The sequence below is a fragment of the Narcine bancroftii genome, chromosome 1, assembly GCF_036971445.1.
Source record: "Narcine bancroftii isolate sNarBan1 chromosome 1, sNarBan1.hap1, whole genome shotgun sequence".
NCBI lineage: Eukaryota > Metazoa > Chordata > Chondrichthyes > Torpediniformes > Narcinidae > Narcine > Narcine bancroftii.
In genome coordinates, this window is record NC_091469.1 from 448,801,972 (window position 1) to 448,823,219 (window position 21,248).

Here is a 21,248-nt window from a genome sequence, read left to right on the forward strand (position 1 = left end):
GGCCACCAAAGAATTTGGTATCAAATCTATATTACATTTTTTTTGACGAAGTATGGAAAACCTCTCTCCAGTATATTTCAAGACTAGGACAAGGCCAGAACGTATGAATTAATTACATTTCTCCACTCTTACACCTATCATAGCAGGGGCTCGTATCAGAATAAAAAAGAAACAATTTAGCCTTAGACAAATATGCTCTATCACTTTAAATTATAATAAACAATGGTGAGTACATAACGAAGAGCTAGTAACCAACTTAAGAATTGTGTTCCAATCCACATCCAATTTAGTCAAATTTAAATCATGTTCTCAAGCACTTTTAATTTTAACTAACAATTCTAATTTAAACATTATAATTTCTTGTAAATTATAGATATTAAACTTTTATGAGAAGACATTAAACTAAAAAACTCATCTACAAAATTTGATTCAGACTCTCTAGGAAAATCAGATAATTGTGATTCAAGAAAATAACTTTAAAAAATTGAGATTTGGGCAGGTTAAATTTAGCAGAAAGCTGCTCAAATGATGCAAAATATTTATCAATGTCTTGGAATTTGAACAGATCCTTAAAAGTTTGAATACCCTCTCTATACCATCTCTGAAAAATAGCATAATGTAAAGAAAGTTGAAAAAAATAACCTTGTGGCACCTATACCTCTTTCCTGATGGCAGCAGCGAGAGCAGAGCATGTGCTGGGTGGTATAAATTCTAGATGATTGCTGCTGCTCTCTGACAGCAGTGTTCCAGTAGATGTTCTCAATGGTGGAGACGGTTTTTCCTGTGATGTCCAGGACTGCATCCATTACTATTTGCAGGGCTTTCTGCTCAGGAGTATTGATGTCCCCATACCCGACTGTGATGCAGTCGGTCAGCACACTTTCCACCACACATCTGTAGAAATTTGCCAGGGTTTCTGGTGTCATACCAAACCTCTGCAAACACCTGAGGAAGTAGAGGTGCTGATGTGCTTTTTTCATGATGTTACTAGTGTGTTAGGTGCAGGAAAGATCCTCTGAGATAGTGACTCCCAAGAACCTAAATTTGCTCACCCAGTACTGATGTAGATTGTGGAGGAGATATTCTTAACAATACTCACTGATTGTGGTCTGGCCTTGAGGAAATCCAATTTTACAGTGGAGTATTGAGGCCCAGGTCTAGGGGGTGATAGTGTGGAATACTGAAATGTTGTCAATAAAGAGCATTCTGATATATGCATGCTTTTGCTGTCCAGGTGTTCCAGGGCTTTGTGTAGAGCCAGTGAGATGGCATCTGCTGCAGACCTGTTCCTGTGGTAGGGTAATCGAAAAGGATCCATGTCACCGCTCAGACATTCCCGTAACTTATCAAACAAATCTTTCCTTGGAAGTTCCTTCTTGTCCATGCACTTACCTTTAACTAGTTTTCTTCTATAGTTTATCTCCCTTCATCCAATGTTGCTCTATTTCCAACCTCTTTTTATTGTCCAAACTTTTTGGAATTTGTTGTTGGCTCCAAAATCCTTGAGCAAAATTTGTTTCAATTCTAATATTAAATCCCTCAGTTTAGTACTCAAATAGTCTTGGGAAAAAAAATCATATATGAGATCCTGTGCAATTGTGATCCTATTAAGCTACCCATCTATTCTTCTTGATCCAACTGGAGTCCTTGGAATAGCTTCTCTTCCAAATGGTTCTCTTCCAGACTGTTGCCAAGAATCAATTAATTACTTTTTCATCTATGTGTTGTCCTTCAGTAATATCGTCAGAAAATTCATCAGGTTCTGCAGGTTCAATGATGACACTCAGCTCGCTATCCTCTCTGCGTATCACTAATTCCATTTTTTGTCATCTTTTTCTCTGGCCACTGTCTAAAATTAACTAATAATGTTCACAACCTTGACATCTTTGTTAACTTGGAGCTAAATTTACAATTCCACCACATTGTTCCCATCTTCCAAACTTAACCTGCACTACCACCTCTGCTTAAGATCATTTGATGTTGAATACATTATGTTGTTACAGTTTATGCTCAACTGACTCCTGACCTCTCCTTTTCCCTCCCATTTTCCACAAGCATAAACCTGTTCTTGCTTAAAACTTTAACAGGATTCCTTCAATTATTGGTCCTATGCTCACTTACCTGTATGACTCATTTTTAAAAAAAAATCACAATTGATAGCTACACTATGCCTTAGTTGTAATTTCAAGCATTGCTTCCAAAAAAATTACTCAAATAAGATGGTCTTTTAAATCTCCCAAGTTTGACTATCTAGTTATTGGTCATCCATTATGATATCTTTATTTAGGTTAAATTATGGTGTTTGATAATGCTCTTGGAGTCAAGCAATAGTTAAGCAATTGATTTGTTTCCTTTTCATTCTTTTTGTATTGTCCAATTTTTCCATGACCTCATCACTCTCTATTTTCCTTCTCTAGGATTCCCACCTGCCAAAACTGCATTGCACTCCTCTCCCTGCTCGCATTGGTCTCTTGAGCATCCTCAATTTTTACTGTTTCCATGCCAAGGGATTACCCTCTAGAGTTCCCTGTCTAAACATCTCAGCCTCCCTACCTCTCTATCTCTTTAATGCTTTTAAGGGACATATTAAAACCCTCATCATTGACTAAGCTTTTAGTCATTGTTTTTCTTGGTTCAGCATCAAATTTTGATTAATGTTTCTGAAAAATATCTTTGATATTTTGCTAACTTAGAAGAACTATGACAACTTTTCATTATTCCTTTTCTATTTTCTTGGGCCTCCTATCCGTTGACTACTCAAAATTTCATTAGATTGTTCAAACTCCCTAAATGACAAAGCACCAAAGACAGTGTTAACAGTAATTCAATAAAATTAGTTTTATGGACAGCCTAGCCATAATGAGTAGCTAGAAGATCTAACAGCAGTTTAATAATGGATAGCTAGTTTTGGTCTCTCCCCTCCTTATCTAATGCTATTTCTGAAATTAATGATCCTTGCAGGCTTGTTTAATGAAGTAGCTATTGTTAAGGTTTGAACAGTGAATACAGGCAATCTGTTCAACAGCAGAGGGCTCCATAGCTGGAAAATCTTTGTTGCAAATGCATAGCAGGGATAATTTTTAATAATAAACTTTGTCTAGTTCTACTATTCTATTGCTCCTTGAGTTTGAGCACATAAAAAGATTAAATTTTATCTTCTATCTGTTTGACTATATACCACCCTATATCCTATACCCTCTTTCCAGTCATTTTCACATGTATTTGCTAAGTAATTAGAGATATCAAGAGGCCAATTATGAACCTGCTGCAATTCGATGCCGCTAATTTAAATGTTACGTTATTGCTCTAATTGTTTGCATAATTAGAAACTTGATTTCTCTATTTGTGAATTGTAGCAGATACTTGAAGTGACAGTATATTATACTATTAATGTCAATGCAGTAGAATCCCTATTATTCTGTAAGGGGATTGCAGATTTCAGAAATGCAAATTTTCCAGTTGAATGAAACTCACTCTTCCAATGCCTAACTAATACACCTGTATTAAGAATATACAGTTGAAAAGATAAAGGACACTGCAAAATGTAAAGTAATTTGAAAAAAAAATCAGTATTGTAGTCTTTAATGATGTAAAATTCATTTTAATCGGGTAAATTTGAACTCGATTCACTGGTGTTGTAGCAGTGTGGTACAAACCGCTGCGGTAACCATGCCACTGTCATAATTAAGCCCCTCCCATAAGTTTACAAATAAAGCCTTACTAATATACCTACTACAAATAGAGATAGACTCTTTCTTGGCAGGGATAGGGAGATGCTTTGGGACCATCATTGGCCGGTTCTTCATCCTGGACACCACTATTTCATTCCAACACAAATTTATTGAAACTTTACTACCTTCCTTGCGCTGATAACCTGACTCAACTCCATGCAAGTGTCCCAGTCAGGCCCTCGGTACACCTTCTTTGTGCTGACAACCTGACTCAACTCCACGCAAGTGTCCCAGTCAGGCCCTCGGTACACCTTCTTTGTGCTGACAACCTGACTCAACTCCACGCAAGTGTCCCAGTGAGGCCCTCGGTACACCTTCTTTGTGCTGACAACCTGACTCAACTCCACGCAAGTGTCCCAGTCAGGCCCTCGGTACACCTTCTTTGTGCTGACAACCTGACTCAACTCCATGCAAGTGACAACAGTGAAAAGAAAGTGCATGCACTGAGGGGCATTGCTAGTTCAGTGGGGAGAACCTGCGTGTGTCCATCAATGTCTTAGTGTTACTCTGCGAGGTCCATCTGCCTAGTCTTATCTATTTGAAATTATTTACAACCATAGAACATTACAGCACAGAAACAGACCCCTTCAGCCCTTCTACTCCATGCCGAACCATTTTTCTGCCTAGTCCCACTGACCTGCACTCAGTGCATATCCCTCCATATCCCTCCTATCCATGTACCTGTCCAAATTCTTCTTAAATGTTAAAATATTTAAAATTTAAAAGTCACATCTATTTATCTATTTATTTATTTATTTTTTTGCCAGTTTTTTTCCAGTTGATTGAATTCAGAAAATGGGTATTTTACTGTACTATGTAAATCTTGACCCCTTTATTTTTGGTCACAAAATCTGGTATTTTCCATTTATCTTGTGTAAAAGACAACTTCTAGAATTTGGCACTAATGAACTTTCGTGTCTGAAAGCCTTATTATGGTAAATTTCTACTTCACTTTTTTATATGTATTCCGTAAATAAAAACTTTTTTTAAAAACTGCTAATTATTTTTGTTTATTATCATTATTTAGTTTGATAATTTGTAACTTAAGATGCATTGAATTGTGATGTGAGCAGGTTGCAGCACAGTATTTCGGTAGTTTTGATGCTGTTATGAAGCGTGTGTAATGAGCAGTAATAGACAATGAACCAGACAGTGTTTAATTTTAAAACACTAATTTTATTTCTTACTCTTAAATTATAGTCTTAACTTTTAAACTATCTCCAACTATGCGCAGGTATATTTTTGTGTGTGTGTGTGTGTGTGTGTGTGTGTGTGTGTGTGTGTGTGTGTGTGTGTGTGTGTGTGTGTGTGTGTGTGTGTGTGTGTGTGTGTGTGTGTGTGTGTGTGTGTGTGTGTGTGTGTGTGTGTGCGCGCGATATCCAAACCATTACAGTCCAAGCCAAAATTTAGAAAGTTACTTCAAAGTTCAGTCTTTTAAACTCAGTTTTGAAGTGTAGGCCTTTGAAATTTGATGCCCAGATTTAATGATGGACTGATGGGAAGACTGGAATTGTGGCTGCTACAGACTTGTGACTTCTCCTTGTGTTGCCTTTGAAGAAATGTCGAACCACACGTGCTATGGTCATAACACTCCTGGTCCTTTTGAGGACAATACTCGAACTGGGTGGCCTCCTCGAAGCTTCCAAGACCCTGGCACCGGTCTCTCCAAGTGACCTTCACTTTTAGTCACAATCAAAATGAAGCACTTTGCTTCCCAAAAGACCTTCCTGCCACAGGTCAATCCACTGAAAAGGCTCAGTCATTCACAGAACATGCTTTGTTCTGAATTTCACAAAATGGTTGGCCACAAGAGCGGCTTCAAAAAGCTGTTTTCTCTTCAGCTGTCAGAATGGTTCTCCCTTTGCAAAATCACAATGTCTTTGCAAATGTATACTCTCCATTATAGTGATAATACCATTTTACTAAAATGGGAGCTCGTAATAATGCACGGACTCCGAATAATTACTTGAATTCATTGTGTTTTAGTTCTTTATTCGATCAGAGATCATTTGGACTTCTGCTACTGACACAATTCTTTTGGATTCTAGTGTGAATTTCAGCTCCTCCAAAGTAATATCCACGTAATAGTCAACCCTCTAAAAATTGGTCCACAAAATTTAACTTTTACATGAGTATATATATATATGGTAAACCGTTTCTCTATACAAATTTAATGATATGATTCGTTCAATCTGTTTTCTTTTATAAATCATGCATTTTCAGCAAATAGAGACCCAGCAGCAAAGATTCTAGGTCCAAGTTTCGCTACAGTGGAAGGAGAGGACAGGTCTATGCTGCGTTTGCTGGATAAAGTGAAGAAAGGCAACGAAGAGCCCCAGGCTGAAACTCAAATGAAATTATTTCTTCTTCTCCAGCAGCTAGATATGCAACTTCTTAATACTGCTTTACAGAAAATTTCACAGTAAGTACTTCAAATAAAATGGTAGCATTTAATCTATGACAGGAGGAGAAACATTGTCATATTCTTCATGTTACATGATAAGAACCAACACATAATCGTCGTTTTTTGAGTTACATGCTCCATATATATCTCAACAAAATAATTTACTTCAAGATTTTTTGAAATATTCTCCTTTATGGCTATACAATGAATGATTTTCTGACTGAGTAGCAGGGATTATTTTTCCTCTCAATCAATACTGATCTTGGTTTATTTCCAGAATATTTGAATGTGATTTTATTTTTTGCTTCCTTTACTTCTCCAACTGTCCTCATATGAAAGCATTGGACTTCTGCTTAGTTATCTCTCTTGACAACAGCAAATAATTTTACATAATTGGTGGTCAATAACATTTATGGGTATCATCTTTCCAGAGCGAAGAGAGACTTTTGTATTGTATAAAATTATTGTCTTGATCAGAAATGAAAAAACATGGATTCTAAGTAGATCATCAGTGGAGCTATCCACTTTATTTTCTTTAGAAATTTTGCAAAAATGTTTGCTACAATTTTATGTTGAGTTATATCAGACGGACTGATGTCAGCAAGTTAATGATGCAGGTTTGGTTTCTCTGAAACTTGTTTTGTGTTTACCTTTGTATGTTTTTGTTATATGCATTGTTGCTGATTTGGCTGACATTTTCTTTGTATTGATCATTATTATTTGCATTAACTTTTGCTCTCGATGAGTGACTTAATGCTAAAATTCAATGATCCTGTGGATCTTTCAGCAGATCCAGCATTTACAAGTTCCAGCATTTACATTCTCTAATTGGTTATATGTCAGTTTATCCAGAATTGGCACTGGAAATCAGTACACCTAATGCTTTTCATCTGTTTTTGTCATTGGCATCTTGTGGTTTTATCCCCTTGATGTTTTTTTAAAATTTTTGGTCATCTATTATAATATCTTTAATTTGCTCATATTTTTGGCAAGGTTCTGTCTTTCTGTCTTTTTGCCATTGCAATTAATGTCCTTGTATCTAATGTTCATTAATTAATGTTCTTGTATCCATCCCCAAATTTAGGAATTGAGAACTATCTCCAAGTATGGGAATTGAGATATAAAATGTAATGCTACAATCTGTGAAGTATTCTTAAATGAAAGGGAGGAAAATAGAGTAATGAGTCTTGTGTACAGAAATTAAACTCTTCAGCTTGTATGTCTTTTCTGGCAATCAAGTACCCTTCTGTACTAATTTATATCTTTCAGCTTCTATATCTTGGCAAAGCAAATACTCATATAGATACTTCTTGACCATTGTGAGAGTCTGCCATTTCGCCCATTTATTGGATGAAATGAATCCTCCTCTGATCAGCCCTGAATATTAACTTAAACCCATTGCCCTTTGATTATCTACCTCTGTTTTGGAGGAAAGTTTTTTTTGCTATCTACCTCTATGTCCACAGAATCATATATTCAATCAAGACACCCCTCAGCCTTCACACCAATGAGAACAAACCCAGTCTATTTTACCTATTCTGTCCTTGTTCCATCCCTGACAACATACTGGTAAATCACTTATGCACCCTCTCTGGTGCAATCACATCCTTCCTAAGGTATGGTAATTACCATTTGCATACAGCATTCTATCTGGCCCAATCATTGCTTTATAAAGTTGTAAAATTACATCCCTGCTGCTATATTCCATGTCACAACTAATAAAGGCAAGTATCCCATACACCCAAATTGTATTCTTGAGCCCCTTATTTACGTTTGCTGCCATCTTCAGATGTCTTTCAACTGGATACCAAGGTTTCTCTGTTCCTCAGTTCTCGCGAGTGCACTCTCATTGAGCATATTCTAGTCTTATTAATCCTCTGTAAATGGATCAGCTCACTTATCAAGGTTAAGCCCCATCTGCTATTGCTCTTGCCATCTGAACAACTGATCAATATAATTCTATTACCTAAGACAACCCTCTTCATTAATTTTTGTGCAATTCTGGAATTGAGCAAGCATATCTTCTACTTTCATACCCATAATCACTAATGTATATAATAAACAGTTTTCCTGTAGTACACAATTGGCCAAGGATAGCCAATTGTGATAGGGTGATAGGGTGAAAGACAGAAAATGTGAGAGGCAGAGAGACAGACATAAGGAGTTACGGCACCAGTGACCCAGAATTTAATCCTGCCCTGTCTGTAGGGAGTTTGTATGTTTTCCCTGTGTCTGCGTGGGTTTTCCCAGGGCTCCCGTTTCCTCCCACCTTCCAAAAATGTACTGGGGATGTAGGTCAATTGGGGAGCATGGGCTTATGGGTCAAAATTTCTAAGAGAACAGGGAGGGGAATTTAAATGGCCAGCAGTTAGGAGTTCCAGCTTGCATCCAGGGACAAGGAGCGAGTATCCAACGGAACAGTCGCCTAATCTACATTTGAAGTCAAGGAGGCCACCCCAAGACCACAGGGTGTGGCAGATTAGGTTGGAGAAGGTGCAGGAAGAGCTCTGCCTCACCTGAAAGGTCTGTTTGTGACCCTGAATGGAGCCAAGGTGGAGCTGCTGGGACGAATGGTGCACCTGTGGTTGTAATGGGAAGCATTTAAAAGGAGTGGAAGGATGAGGAACAACACATCATATTCCATAGAATCACAGAATAGTACAGCACAATATAGGCCCTTCATTGCACAAAGTTGTGCTGACCTATATAAACCTGCTCACACCCAAGACCCTCTTTTTTTTGCATCCATGAGCCTAAAAGTCTTTTGAATGTCCCTATTGTTCCAGCCTGCACCACCACCCCAGGCATTCTCTTCTCTTGACTTCTGTTGGTCGTGATCGACCATGGGTATGGCGCCTCTGCAAGTCACTGGTTTGTTGAGCAGCATCGACTGTGGCTATATAGCAGCCTGGCATGTCTTTAGGCTCTGGCAATTTGTCCACCTTTATGACATTGCTCTTTTTAATGGTTTCTGAATTTCACTGACCCCCTTCCCACCATATCCTTCTCTTAATAAGTAGAAATGAAAAGTATTTGTTTGACCTCTCCTTATTTTTCTGGTTCCATGCACAGATTGCCCCTATCATTCCTAATTTATTCTAATTCTACTCTTTCCCTAGTTACTCCCTTGCATTTAATAAAATGCTTCAGGAAATTTTCTTAATCTTCTCTATCAATAATGTTTTGAGTCTCCCGTTTGCTCTCTTAATTTTTAAGGACCCCGACACTTCCTACTCTTGTCGGGCCTTCCCTGTTTTCAGTTCTGTTTTCTTGCCATGTGCCTTCTTATTTTACCTCTAATCCTTGATATCCCTAACATTCTGAATTCTTAGGACTTTACTTTTCACTATTCAGGAAACATTAAGACCCCAAACTCTCATTATTTAATTTTTTAATGATTTCTATTTGTCAAGATGTTGACTATTATGAAAATATTTGCTCCCAGTCAGCTTTTGCCAGCTATATGCTGTTCGTGATGGAGTGAGAAGGGTTCTTCCACAAGCAGTCTAGCAAGTTATTTCTACCATGCATACAGTTGTATAAAGTAGAAAGGCAAGAGTACAATTACAAAGTATAAAGATGCAAAGAAAAAAAATCACTTTGTACATAGCAATGGCTTCATTAGAGTGGGGTTGTGAGGTGGAAATTAGCCTTCCCATAATTTGGGGCCTTAATTTCAAGACTATCCTTATCCTTTTCATTAATGGAAAAGAAAAATACTTTCTTACTGAAATGCCATTTGCCCTTTTACATTCCCTAAGATTAAATTTATTAATGCTGTTTGTCTAATGGGACCTGGTTTAAGAACCCAACTCGTTGCACTTTGAGAATTCCATCCTTCTTAAGCCTTTCCTGCTAACTCGATATTATTTATACTGAGGAAACTGAAACCTATTATTGTAACTCTATAAATTTTGTACCTCTCTGTGAGTTACTACACACCTAGTCCACTCTCTCCTGTTGCTTTGGCTCATTCAAAGAACCTTCTAGGATATTCTCTTTTGCTGCTGCAGTAATGGTTGTTTGAATTAATATTGCAATTACTTCCTTCTTTGGATCCCCACTACAGCCACCACCCCACTATGTAGATTCTATACATCAGAATGTTGAATTGGCAGCATTGCTTTGCTTTCATCCATGAAGTAATCAGTGCTTTTAGTTCATCTGTCTTGCTGGTCAGAATTACCAGCCTTAGTTGTGTGACTTAAATGCTTTGTTATTACGGGTTGAATCTATGGGCAAAATTTAAAATGCTGCAGGATAAAGCATTATATCGGCTTCTGCTCTGAGCAGAGGGACAACTTTGAAAATTTGGCTTAAACATGGATGGCCATTTTCATTCTTAGGTTGGCATGCTGAGTGTATAATGAAGACAATGCTTTTTTTTTAAAAGCGAATAAATGCTTAGTACCTAGTTTATTTTCAGTAGTGCTTTCTATGACAGGAAATCTGTCTGGTGTGATATCCTCCTTTGATGAATAAAATATGATGTTTTAAACTTTGAAAAAAAATTCTTATTACTTGTAGATATCTTACAATATCAGGAATTTAGATAAATTTCTGTTTTTAATTGTTGAAATTACTGCATGCTATATTTCATGCAGAGACATGGTTTATGAATATACAGTATAGACAGTTTGTATATTCAAGTTTTGGCACAGCTTGTGAGGTCTTGGCTATATTATACTTTACAGATCTTGCAAATATCCGCTTGCCCAACATATTTTTGTGGGTATTTTTTCCAGATGTTGCAGTAATACATGTTTGAGTAAAATATTTGGTGCTGATTTAATACACAGAAAATAAAATCTGGAACTAACTGAATAAAGGAAATGGTAGAATTGAGCATAAGGTGATTTAATTATATTTTCATGGTTTGCTTTCCTTTTTCCCCCTTTTTCTGGAAAAAAAAGAGAAGTACGGCTGAGCCCTCAGGCTATAAAGAATGATGTGCAATTGCTCCAGTCTTTCTCTGGTGAAGAAGACAAGTCTGTTTTAAAATCTATCAGCTACACGTCAGGTATTTATGCGGAGAATTGAATCAACTCAAAATTACCACATAAAGGATTTTGAACTGAATAATGAAAACTCCAATGTGCTTTACCCATGGAGATTGTGGTATGATTTTAACATAAAATTAATTTCTATTTAATTTTCTTTTTTATAGAATATGAATTTTCTAATGGATGCAGATCCCCACCATGGAGACAGGTATATGGAGATATTTGCTACCTCATCATTGTTACTCATGACACTGGTGTCTTGTATGTCACATGTAGCACAGCTGGAGTTTTTGAGAATGGGGTAAGTGACTTGTAATAAATTGTTTTTGACTAATTAATTTCTTGGAAAATTTCATGTTTTAAAATGTATTAAAATGTACAAACTGTACTACCACTTTTGCATGATAACATTCATTCTGATTGATTAGGGTTTCAAGAAGAATAGTGAAGATATCATCTACAACAGAAAAGGTGAAATCTACAAGGATCTTATTACATTTCTCAAACAAAAATCTTCTATCTTTGCAGAAAATCTTACTCAGATTCAACAGGTAAAATTACTAGTATTTTTATTTTAAAAATTGTTAAACATAACAGTCAAAACTTTGCATTGATGTAACAGTCTGTGTTGCAATAATTAGTTCACACATAGTGCACACAACAAGCGGATTAAGTAAAGGATTGTTAAAATTCAATATTTGTTTTTATAAACATACAATAAGGTGTTTAAAATAGATCTATTTCTCATGGATAGGCAACTTTTTGCTTTTACATTAATTGGACATTCATTCAGGCAAGTGGAAAGAATTCCATGTAATGATCAGATGAAACCAAATGTTCAAATGAAACCACCAAAAATCTACCTAATTCAAAATATATATAGCATCATAACAGTGAAATTACATTAGTCATGACATTTTTCAATTATTATTTATTTGTCAAACTTTAAACAAATGCAGTTTATTTTAGACTGGGTATTATACAATGAAAAGGGGCTCATCAGCAATCTTTTTGTACGAGGCCCTTTGGGTAGGAGCGATCACAATATGATCGAATTCTCACTCGACAAGGAGAGTGAAGAAATTAAAACCGAGACTAAGGTCCTGAATTTAAATAAAGGGAATCATGATGGTAAGACTCGGGAGTTGAGTAAGATTGATTGGGTGGTGTTTATGAGGGGGTTGATGGTGGATAAACAATGGAAAGCATTCACAGATCTAATGGAAGAATTGCAGAAATCGTATGGCATAAAAATAAACCAAAAAAGGTGACTCAACTGTGGATAACAAGGGAAATTAGAGACAGCATTATGTCCAAAGAGAGAGCATATCAATTGGCCAAAAAAAGTACCAAATCCGAAGACATGTCAAGCGGAAAAGATTGGTGAAATCCAGAGTAGGTTCCTTGCAGTCAGAATCAGGGGTATATATAATGGGGAATAAGGAAATGGCAGACCAATTAAATTCTTACTTTAGTTCTGTTTTCACAAGAGAAGATACAAATAACCTCCCAAGGATTTTGGGAAACAGAGACTAATGCAAGGGAGGAACTGAAAGAAATCAGTATCTCTAAGGACATGGTCTTGCGGAAATTGAAGAGATTGAAGGCCAATAAATCCCAAGGGCCTGATAATCTACATCCTAGGGTACTTAAGGAATTGGACATTCAGATAGCAAATGCTTTAAGAATTATTTTCCAGAACTCGATAGACTCAGGATCAGTACCCATGGATTGGAGGGTAGCTAATGTTACCCGACTATTTAAAAAGGGGGGTAGAGAAAAAGCGGGTATTATAGGCCGGTGAGCCTTACATCAGTAGTGGGCAAAATGATGGACTCCATTATTAAGGATGTAATAGCGGAGCATATGACTAGCAGAGAAGGGATCGGACAGAATCAACATGGATTTACAAAAGGTAAATTGTGCTTGACAAATCTATTGGAATTCTTTGAGATGGTGACAGGTAAAATAGATGGGGGAGAGCCAATGGATGTGGTGTACCTGGACTTCCAAAAGGCCTTCGATAAAGTTCCATATAAACGACTGGCATGCAAAATCAAGGCTCATGGGATTGGGGGCAAGGTATTGATGTGGATTGAGAACTGGCTGGCAGATAGAAGATAGAGAGTTGGGATAAACGGCTCGTTTTCTGAGTGGCAGGCGGTGACCAGTGGGGTACCACAGGGATCTGTACTGGTACCCCAGATGTTCACAATTTACATTAATGATCTAGATGAGGGGATTGGATGTAATATCTCCAAATTTGCAGATGACACTAAGCTAGGAGGGGTTGTGTGCACTGAAGAGGGGGTCAGGAAGCTCCAGTGTGATTTGGATAAATTGAGGGACTGGGCAGATACATGGCAAATGCACTACAATGTGGATAAATGTGAGGTTATCCACTTTGGTAATAAAAACCAGAGGGCAGATTACTATTTGAATGGCAATAGATTGGGAGATGGGGAAGTGCAGAGAGACCTAGGGGTTCTTGTGCACCAGTCACTGAAGGCGAGCATGCAGGTACAGCAGGCGGTTAAAAAGGAAAATGGTATGTTGGCCTTCATATCAAGAGGGTTTGAGTATAGGAATAAGGATACCTTACTGCAGCTGTACAGAGCCTTGGTGAGACCACACCTGGAGTGTTGTGTGCAGTTTTGGTCGCCTTATCTAAGGAAGGATGTTCTTGCAATGGAGGGAGTGCAAAGGCGATTCACCAGGCTGATACCTGGAGTGGGAGGAATAACTTATGAGGAAAGATTGCGCAATTTGGGATTGTACTCGCTGGAGTTTAGAAGATTGAGAGGGGATCTCATTGAGACATATAAAATTCTGGCAGGACTGGACAGAATGGATGCGGAAGGGATGTTTCCAGTGGTGGGGGAGTCCAGAACCCGGGGCTATGGTTCGAGGATAATAGGCAAACCATTTAGGACCAAGATGAGGAGGAATTTCTTTACCCAGAGGGTGGTGAATCTGTGGAATTCATTGCCACAGAGGGCAGTAGAGGCAGGTTCATTGAATATATTTAAGAGGGAATTAGATATATTTCTTCAGTATAAGGGAATTAGAGGTTACGGAGAGAAGGCGGGGTCGGGGTACTGAATTTTAAGATCAGCGATGATCTCATTGAATGGCGGAGCAGGCTTGAAGGGCCGAATGACCTACTCCTGCTCCTATCTTCTATGTTTCTATGTTTCACTCTGTAATGGTTTTCTAGCATAACCAGACATGAATGTTCATTTATTTTTAATTTGATTATCATCCTTACAATATATTTAGATGATTAATTTCAAAAAATGGCTTGCGGCCTCAGCTGTAGCAACCAGTTTGTTTAAAAGTGGGTTTGTTTTCAAATGAGGAAATAACCAATGTATTGTGAAATCCTGAAAAAAGATTGACTAAAAGAATCCCCATTTGAAATTGAAGTGCATCACTGCAAAAACAAAGCTAAGTATTTAAAATTAGCAAAAGAAGTTACTTAACTTATTTTTTAGATGGAATGCTATTACATTTGAATCTTAAAACAGTCTTGTTGGGTAAAATATAAAAAACAGTTGGTGCAATGTGAACACTATTTGTTTATAATTTCTTTCATTTAAGTACATTTAGATGAAATATTTTAAAATCTGGGATCTAAATTAATGCATAGCTTTTTAGCTTCAACAAAAAAACCCAAAATGCTGGAGAAGCTCAGCAGGTCAGACCGTGTCCTTTATGAAGCAAAGGTAAAAATACATAATCGACATTTGGGGCTAGAGCCTTTCATCAAGGTATGAGAGAATGCTGGCAGGCGTCCAAACTAAAGATGGGGGGAGAAGGGAGGGAGGGGACAGCAGTGATCGGGGGAGGAGGGATGGCTGGGTGAGGAACAGAGGGTAGAACTGGAAAGGGGGAGGGGAAAGAAGGTGAGCAAGTTTAGCAGAAAGCATAGAAGTCAATGGTAAGGACATCTGTCTGGAGAGTGCCTAGACAAAAAATTAGTGTTCCTCCAATCTGGAGGTGATCAGGGTGGGATAGTACATAAGGCCATGGACAGAGATGTGAGCTTGGGAGTGTGACTCAGAATTGAAATGGTTGGCTACTTGGAGGTCGGTGTTGTTGCGGATGGAGTAGAGGTGCTGAGCGAAGCGATCTCCCAATCTGCAACTGGTCTCTCCAATGCAGAGAAGGCCACAAAGGGAGCACCAGATGCAGTAAATATGTCCTGTGGATGTACAAGTGAAATGTTGCTTCACTTGAAAGCTCTGTTTGGGGCTCCAGACTGTGGTGAGGGAGGAGGTGTGGACGCAAGTGTTGGACCTCCTGTGAGCACAGGGGAAGGTGCTGGAGGGGGGGGGGGGGGGGTATGATAGGTGGGGAGGGAGAGTGCATGAGGGAATCACAGTGGTAGGTGAGGATGAGGGGGATTCTATGTTTGTTGTGTCTGGGAGCAGAGGGGGGCAGGGCAGATGAATGGGAAATAGAGGAGATGCAGGTGAGGGCTGAATTGATAGTGATGGAGGGGAAGCCACATTTGTGGAAGAAGGCAGACATTTCAGAAGATCTGGACTGCCTTTACCATCTCCCCTCCTCTCCCATTTTTTTTTTGGATGCCTGACGGTATTCTTTCATACTTTGATAAAGGGCTCAATCCTGAAATGTTGGTTCTGTATCTTTACCTTCGCTACATAAAGGAGACTGTTTGACCTGCTGAGTTTCTCCAGCATTTTGTGTTTTTACTTCAACCACGGTGTCTAGATTTTCATGATAAACTTCCACTTTCCAGAATACAAATTAACAGTAATAAAATAATATCTTTTGGAAGGCATACAAGAGGATCATTAAGGCAAGAAGGGTAAAGTGTAGGTGATGATGTTTCCATATGCCAGTTGTCTTATGTGGTGGCAGAAAATACAGATTTGGGAGATTCATTAATATCCAGGCAAGTAATTGAATTTGTATATGGTGTACATTTAATCTACTATGGTGAAGAGATTAAATGCTTAGAGGTTGGAAGTGTGCCAACAAAGTGGGCTGCTTTGTTCTGGATGGTGTCAATCTGCTTTAGTGATTTTGGATGTTCATTCAGGCAAGTGGAAAGAATTACATTACAATTATGACATGCCTTGATGATAATACAGGAATCTAAAATATCAATATTTGAATCACCTGCTGCAAGATAACTTGTGCCTGACCTGATCTTGTAAGTGTTACAATTGTGTGGCTCATTCAGTGAGTTTCTAATCAATACTGGTTTACAATAGTTATTCTCAGCCTTTTTTGGACTATGCTCCCAGGAGTGCTCAAAATTTATGGGCCTCTTTCCCTGTGAAGCAGTTGCTTTAGTTTCTTCCATACTTCTCTCCTCCTCACTACATAAAAGCATGAAAAATATTTCTATTATGTGAGGTAAAAAAATGGCTTTTACTTAAATGTGCTGTAGTCCCCAAGGGAGGGGGGCATAGGGCCACTGTTGAGGATGCCTGGTCTACAGGACATTGATTTGTTGGAGAACTGACAATGTTTCTTCGTTAGACGAAGAAAAATAGGGTGGGCACCTTAGACTGAACATTAATATTGTAAATGGAAATAACAATCACATTGAATATTTTGTGCCAGCATTTAAAGTAGGTTGACTTGCCAGTTATTCCAAGGAAACAAATATTCAGTCACTGTGGGACTTGCCAACATTTAGGTAAGAAAACAATATTAATGAACAACATAATGGGATTACAGTGTGACAATTTCCCAGAACCAGATGGTTTCCATCATGTTTTTTTTTAAGGGAAGTGCACCCAAACTATAATTTTCCAAGCTCTTTTGATTTGTGAACTGTTCCTTCTGGATGAGAAGATTTATGCATTCCATTCAGCTATTTAAAGGTGAGAGGAAATAGAAACATGAGGAATTGCAGGCGAGTCAGTCTGACATCTGTTGTTGGAAAATGACACATGTCTGCAAATTGAGTATCAATAACATATTTCATTTGATCAGTTAGTGCCATCACAGATTTGTGCTGATCTTGGCTGACAAACCTGATTGACCTTTTGAAAAGATCAAGGGAACTGAAGGATAGAGGATGTTCATATATGTCATTTACATGATTTCCAAGGTGTCTTTGATAATATTCTTCATGTCTCTTAAAATGAAGTTCTTGAAATTTAAGAAATATGTTTCAGCTGCTTAGTGATCTGGCTGAATATCTGGATTTATGAGAATAATAGGCATACTAGTCACATGGTATTCCGATTTCCTATTTATTCAGTGTATTTGTTATTGACTTGAAGGTTAATTGATAATACAACTTGTTGACCATCAATGTTTGGGTACCAAATTAAGCAGTGCAGATGGAGACATAACCATGTAACAATTACAGCACAGAAACAGGCCATCACAGCCCTTCTTATACTCTCCTAGTCCTATTGACCTGCATTCTGCCCATAAACTCCATACCTTTTACATCCATATACCTATCCAAATTTTTCTTCAAAGATAATACTGTTCCTGCCTCCACCTCCTCCATTAGAAGCTCATTCCACACAGACACCATTCTCTGAGTAAGGAAGCTTCCCCTGGTGTTGCACCTAAACTTTGCCCCCTAACTCTCAGCTCATGTTTGAATCTCCCCTATCGTCAATGGAAAAATTCTATCCATATCTACTCTATCTATCCCCCTCAAAATTTTAAAGACCTCTATCAAATCCCCCCTCAGCCTTCTACACTTCAAGGAATAAAGACCTAATTTGTTTAACCTTTCTCTATAACTTTAGGGCTGAAACCCAAATATCATCCTGGTAAATTTTCTCTGTACTCTCCCTATTTTGTTCTCATCCTTCCTATAATTTGGCGACCAGAATTGAGCACAATATTCCAAATTTTGCCTCACCAATGCCTTGTACAATTTTAACATTACCTTCTAACTCTTATACTCTATGCTCTGAAGGCCAGCATTCAAAAGGCCTTCTTCACTACCCTATCCACCTGAGATTCCACTTTTAGGGAACTGCGTTCCATTATTCCTAGATCTCTCTGTTCAATTGCATTTTTTTATCACCCTACCGTTCACCATGTATGTCCTACTTTGATTAGTCCTACCAAAATGTAGCACTTTATACTTGTCAGCATTAAACTCCATTTGCCAACTTTTAGCCCTCTCTTTTAACTTGCCCAAATCTCTCTGCAAGATTTGAAAACCTTCCTCACGATCCACAATGCCACCTATCTTAGTATCATCTGCATCTTATTAATCCAATTTACCACCCCATCATCTAGATCATTAATGTATATTACAAACAACAATGGACCCAGTATAGATCATTGAGGCACACCACTAGCCTCTAACACCCACCACCACTCTCTGGTATCTCCCATCCAGCCACTGTTGAATCCATTTTACTACTTCCATATTCACACCTAACGATTGAACCTTCCTAACTAACCTTCCATGTGGACCTTATCAAAGGCCTTACTGAAGTCTATATAGACAACATCGATCACCTTACCCTCGTCAATTTTCCTGGTAATCTCTTCAAAAAATTCAATAAGATTTGTCAAACATGACCTTCCACGCACAAATCCATGCTGACTGTTCCTAATCATACAATGTCTATCCAGATCATTATATATACCATCTCTAAGAACATTTTCCATTAGTTTGCCTACCACTGACGTCAAAGTTACAGGCTGATAATTGCTCGGTTTACTCCTTGAACTCTTTTTATACAATGGAACAACATGCTCAGTCCGCCAATCCTCTTGTCACCATCCCCATCGTTAATGACATTTTAAATATTTCTGTCAGAACTCCTGCTATTTATACACTCTCTTCCTTCAAAGTCCTAGGGAATATCCTGTCAGGACTCGGAGACTTGTCCACCTTTATATTTCTTACAAGCTCGAGAACTTCCTCCTCTTCAATCATCACATTTTCCATAACTGCCAAGTTGTTTTCCTTACCTTACACAATTCAATATCTTTCTCCTTAGTAAATACTGAAGAAAAGAAATGGTTCAAAACCTCCCTCATGTCTTTTGGTTCCACACATAGCTGACCACTCTGATTCTCTAAAGGACAAACTTTATCCCTCACTATCCTCTTGCTGTTAATGTAACTACAGAAACCCTTTGGATTTACTTTCATCTTATTTACCAAAGCAACCTTGTATTTCTTTTTAGCTTTTCTAATTTCTATTTTTAGATCCTTTTTACATTCTTTATATTCCTCAAACACCTCATTTTCTCCAGCTGCCTATATTTACTGTAGGCATCTCTCTTTTTCTGAACCAATTTTACAATTTCCCTTGAAAACCATGGCTCCCTCAATCTTTTAACCTTTCCTTTCAACTTAATAGGAACATAAAGATTTTGTACCCTCAAGATTTCACCTTTAAATGACCTCCATTTCTCCATTACATCCTTCCCATAAAACAAATCACTCCAATCCTCTCATTGCCTCAAAGTTAGCCTTTTTCCAATCAAAAATCTCATCCCTGGGTCCAGACCTATCTTTCTCCATAATTATTTTGAAACTTATGGCATTATGATCACTGCTCCCAAAGTTCTCCCAAACACACACCTCTGTCACCAGACCTATCTCCTTCCCTAACAGGAAATTCAACACTACCTCTTCTCTAGTTGGTATTTCTATGTATTGCTGCAAAAAAATTACTTGCATACATTTTATTAACTTCAAACCATCCAGCCCTATGGGTCTCCCAGTCTAGTTTCAGAAAATTAAAATCTCCTACAATCACCACCCTGAGTTTACTGTACATATCTGCAATCTTATTACAAATTTGCTCCTCCAATTCTTGCTCCCCATTAGGTGTTCTATAATACACTCCTATAAGCATTACTTTGCCTTCCCCATTCCTCAATTCCACCCAGATAGCCTCCCTAGTCAAGCCCTCTAATCTATCCTGCCAAAGCACCACAGTAATAGTTTCTCTGACAAGCAATGCAACACCTCCACCTCTCATTCAATCACATCTGAAGCAATGAAATCCAGGAATATTTAATTGCCAATCACATCTCTCCTGCAACCAAGTCTCACTAATAGCTACAACATCGTATTTCCAAGTATCAATCCATATTTTAAACTCATCTACCTTTCTTGCAATGCTCCTAGCATTAAAATAAAAACATTTAACATCTTCTCCACCTCTAATTTTCTGTTTATATCTAACCGTGTCAACCACTTTACTATCTTTTTCTTCATTCTCCCTTACATCTATTCCTCTACTTTGATTCCCCTCCCCCTTTTTATCTAGTTTAAATGCACTGTGCCTCTCTAGCTAACCTTCCTGCAAGAATATTTGTGCCCCTCCAGTTCAGATGCAAACCATCCTGTTGGAACAGGTCCCACCTTCCCTGGAAAACTGCCCAATTGTCAATAAATCTGAAACCCTCACCCCTGCACCACGCCTGCAGCCACATGTTGATCCTCACAATCTTACTCTTCTTAAACTCACCTGCACATGGTTCTGGTAGCAACCCTGAGATTGCTATTCTGGAAGTCCTGTCCTTTAACTTAGCTCTTAACTCCCTCAACTCACCATAATCTTAGAAATTAACAAATTAAGGGAATGGGCAAAAACACACAGACTGGTTTTAATGTTTTAAGTTATAAGCCCAAGGTCCTTTCAAGATTCAAGATTATTTTTATTGTCTGTAATAAAACAGAAAATGTTATATGACACAAAATTTCCTTTAGTCTACTGAAAGGCAGACAAAGATTCATTATCAGCAGAAATAGCCCAGGACCAGCCAGAGAAAGAGAAGCAAAAGAGAGCCCCCTTAGAGTCACTGAATATCCATGGCTTCGCCTCCTATGCACCGGAAGAATAGACCAGAATACCTTTTGAATGTTGATAGACTTAAAAAACTTGACTGATCCATATTCATATGTTTAAAATACATAGAAAGTAATAAAAAAAAGGCAAATGGAATGTGAACTAGAAATGCAACACAAGCAGATAGATATTGTGATGCAGTTATTAAAAAATGCTGTTCAGACCACATCTGGGCACCACATCTTCTGTAGCATATATAGATTTTGTTGAAAGTGGCAGAATGATATCTGGACTCTAAGGGTTAAATTCTAAGGAGCAACTACAAAACTAGAGTGGGTGTT

At 38.0% G+C, this 21,248-nt stretch overlaps 1 protein-coding gene and 1 long non-coding RNA gene across 5 annotated transcripts in view; one reads left to right on the forward strand and one right to left on the reverse strand.

Moving 5' to 3' along the window:
• Positions 1 to 21,248, reverse strand: part of LOC138751771 (uncharacterized) — a 692,174-nt gene that overhangs the window by 306,664 nt on the left and 364,262 nt on the right. The window lies entirely within an intron of this gene.
• odad2 (outer dynein arm docking complex subunit 2) overlaps positions 1 to 21,248 on the forward strand; it is a 355,511-nt gene that overhangs the window by 44,831 nt on the left and 289,432 nt on the right. For all 4 annotated transcript variants that reach the window (XM_069914511.1, XM_069914512.1, XM_069914514.1 and 1 more), the window contains 4 exons: positions 5,955 to 6,153; positions 11,049 to 11,155; positions 11,303 to 11,439; positions 11,567 to 11,689. In XM_069914511.1, coding sequence (XP_069770612.1) covers positions 5,955 to 6,153; positions 11,049 to 11,155; positions 11,303 to 11,439; positions 11,567 to 11,689 — 566 coding nt within the window. The remainder of the gene's footprint in view (positions 1 to 5,954; positions 6,154 to 11,048; positions 11,156 to 11,302; positions 11,440 to 11,566; positions 11,690 to 21,248) is intronic.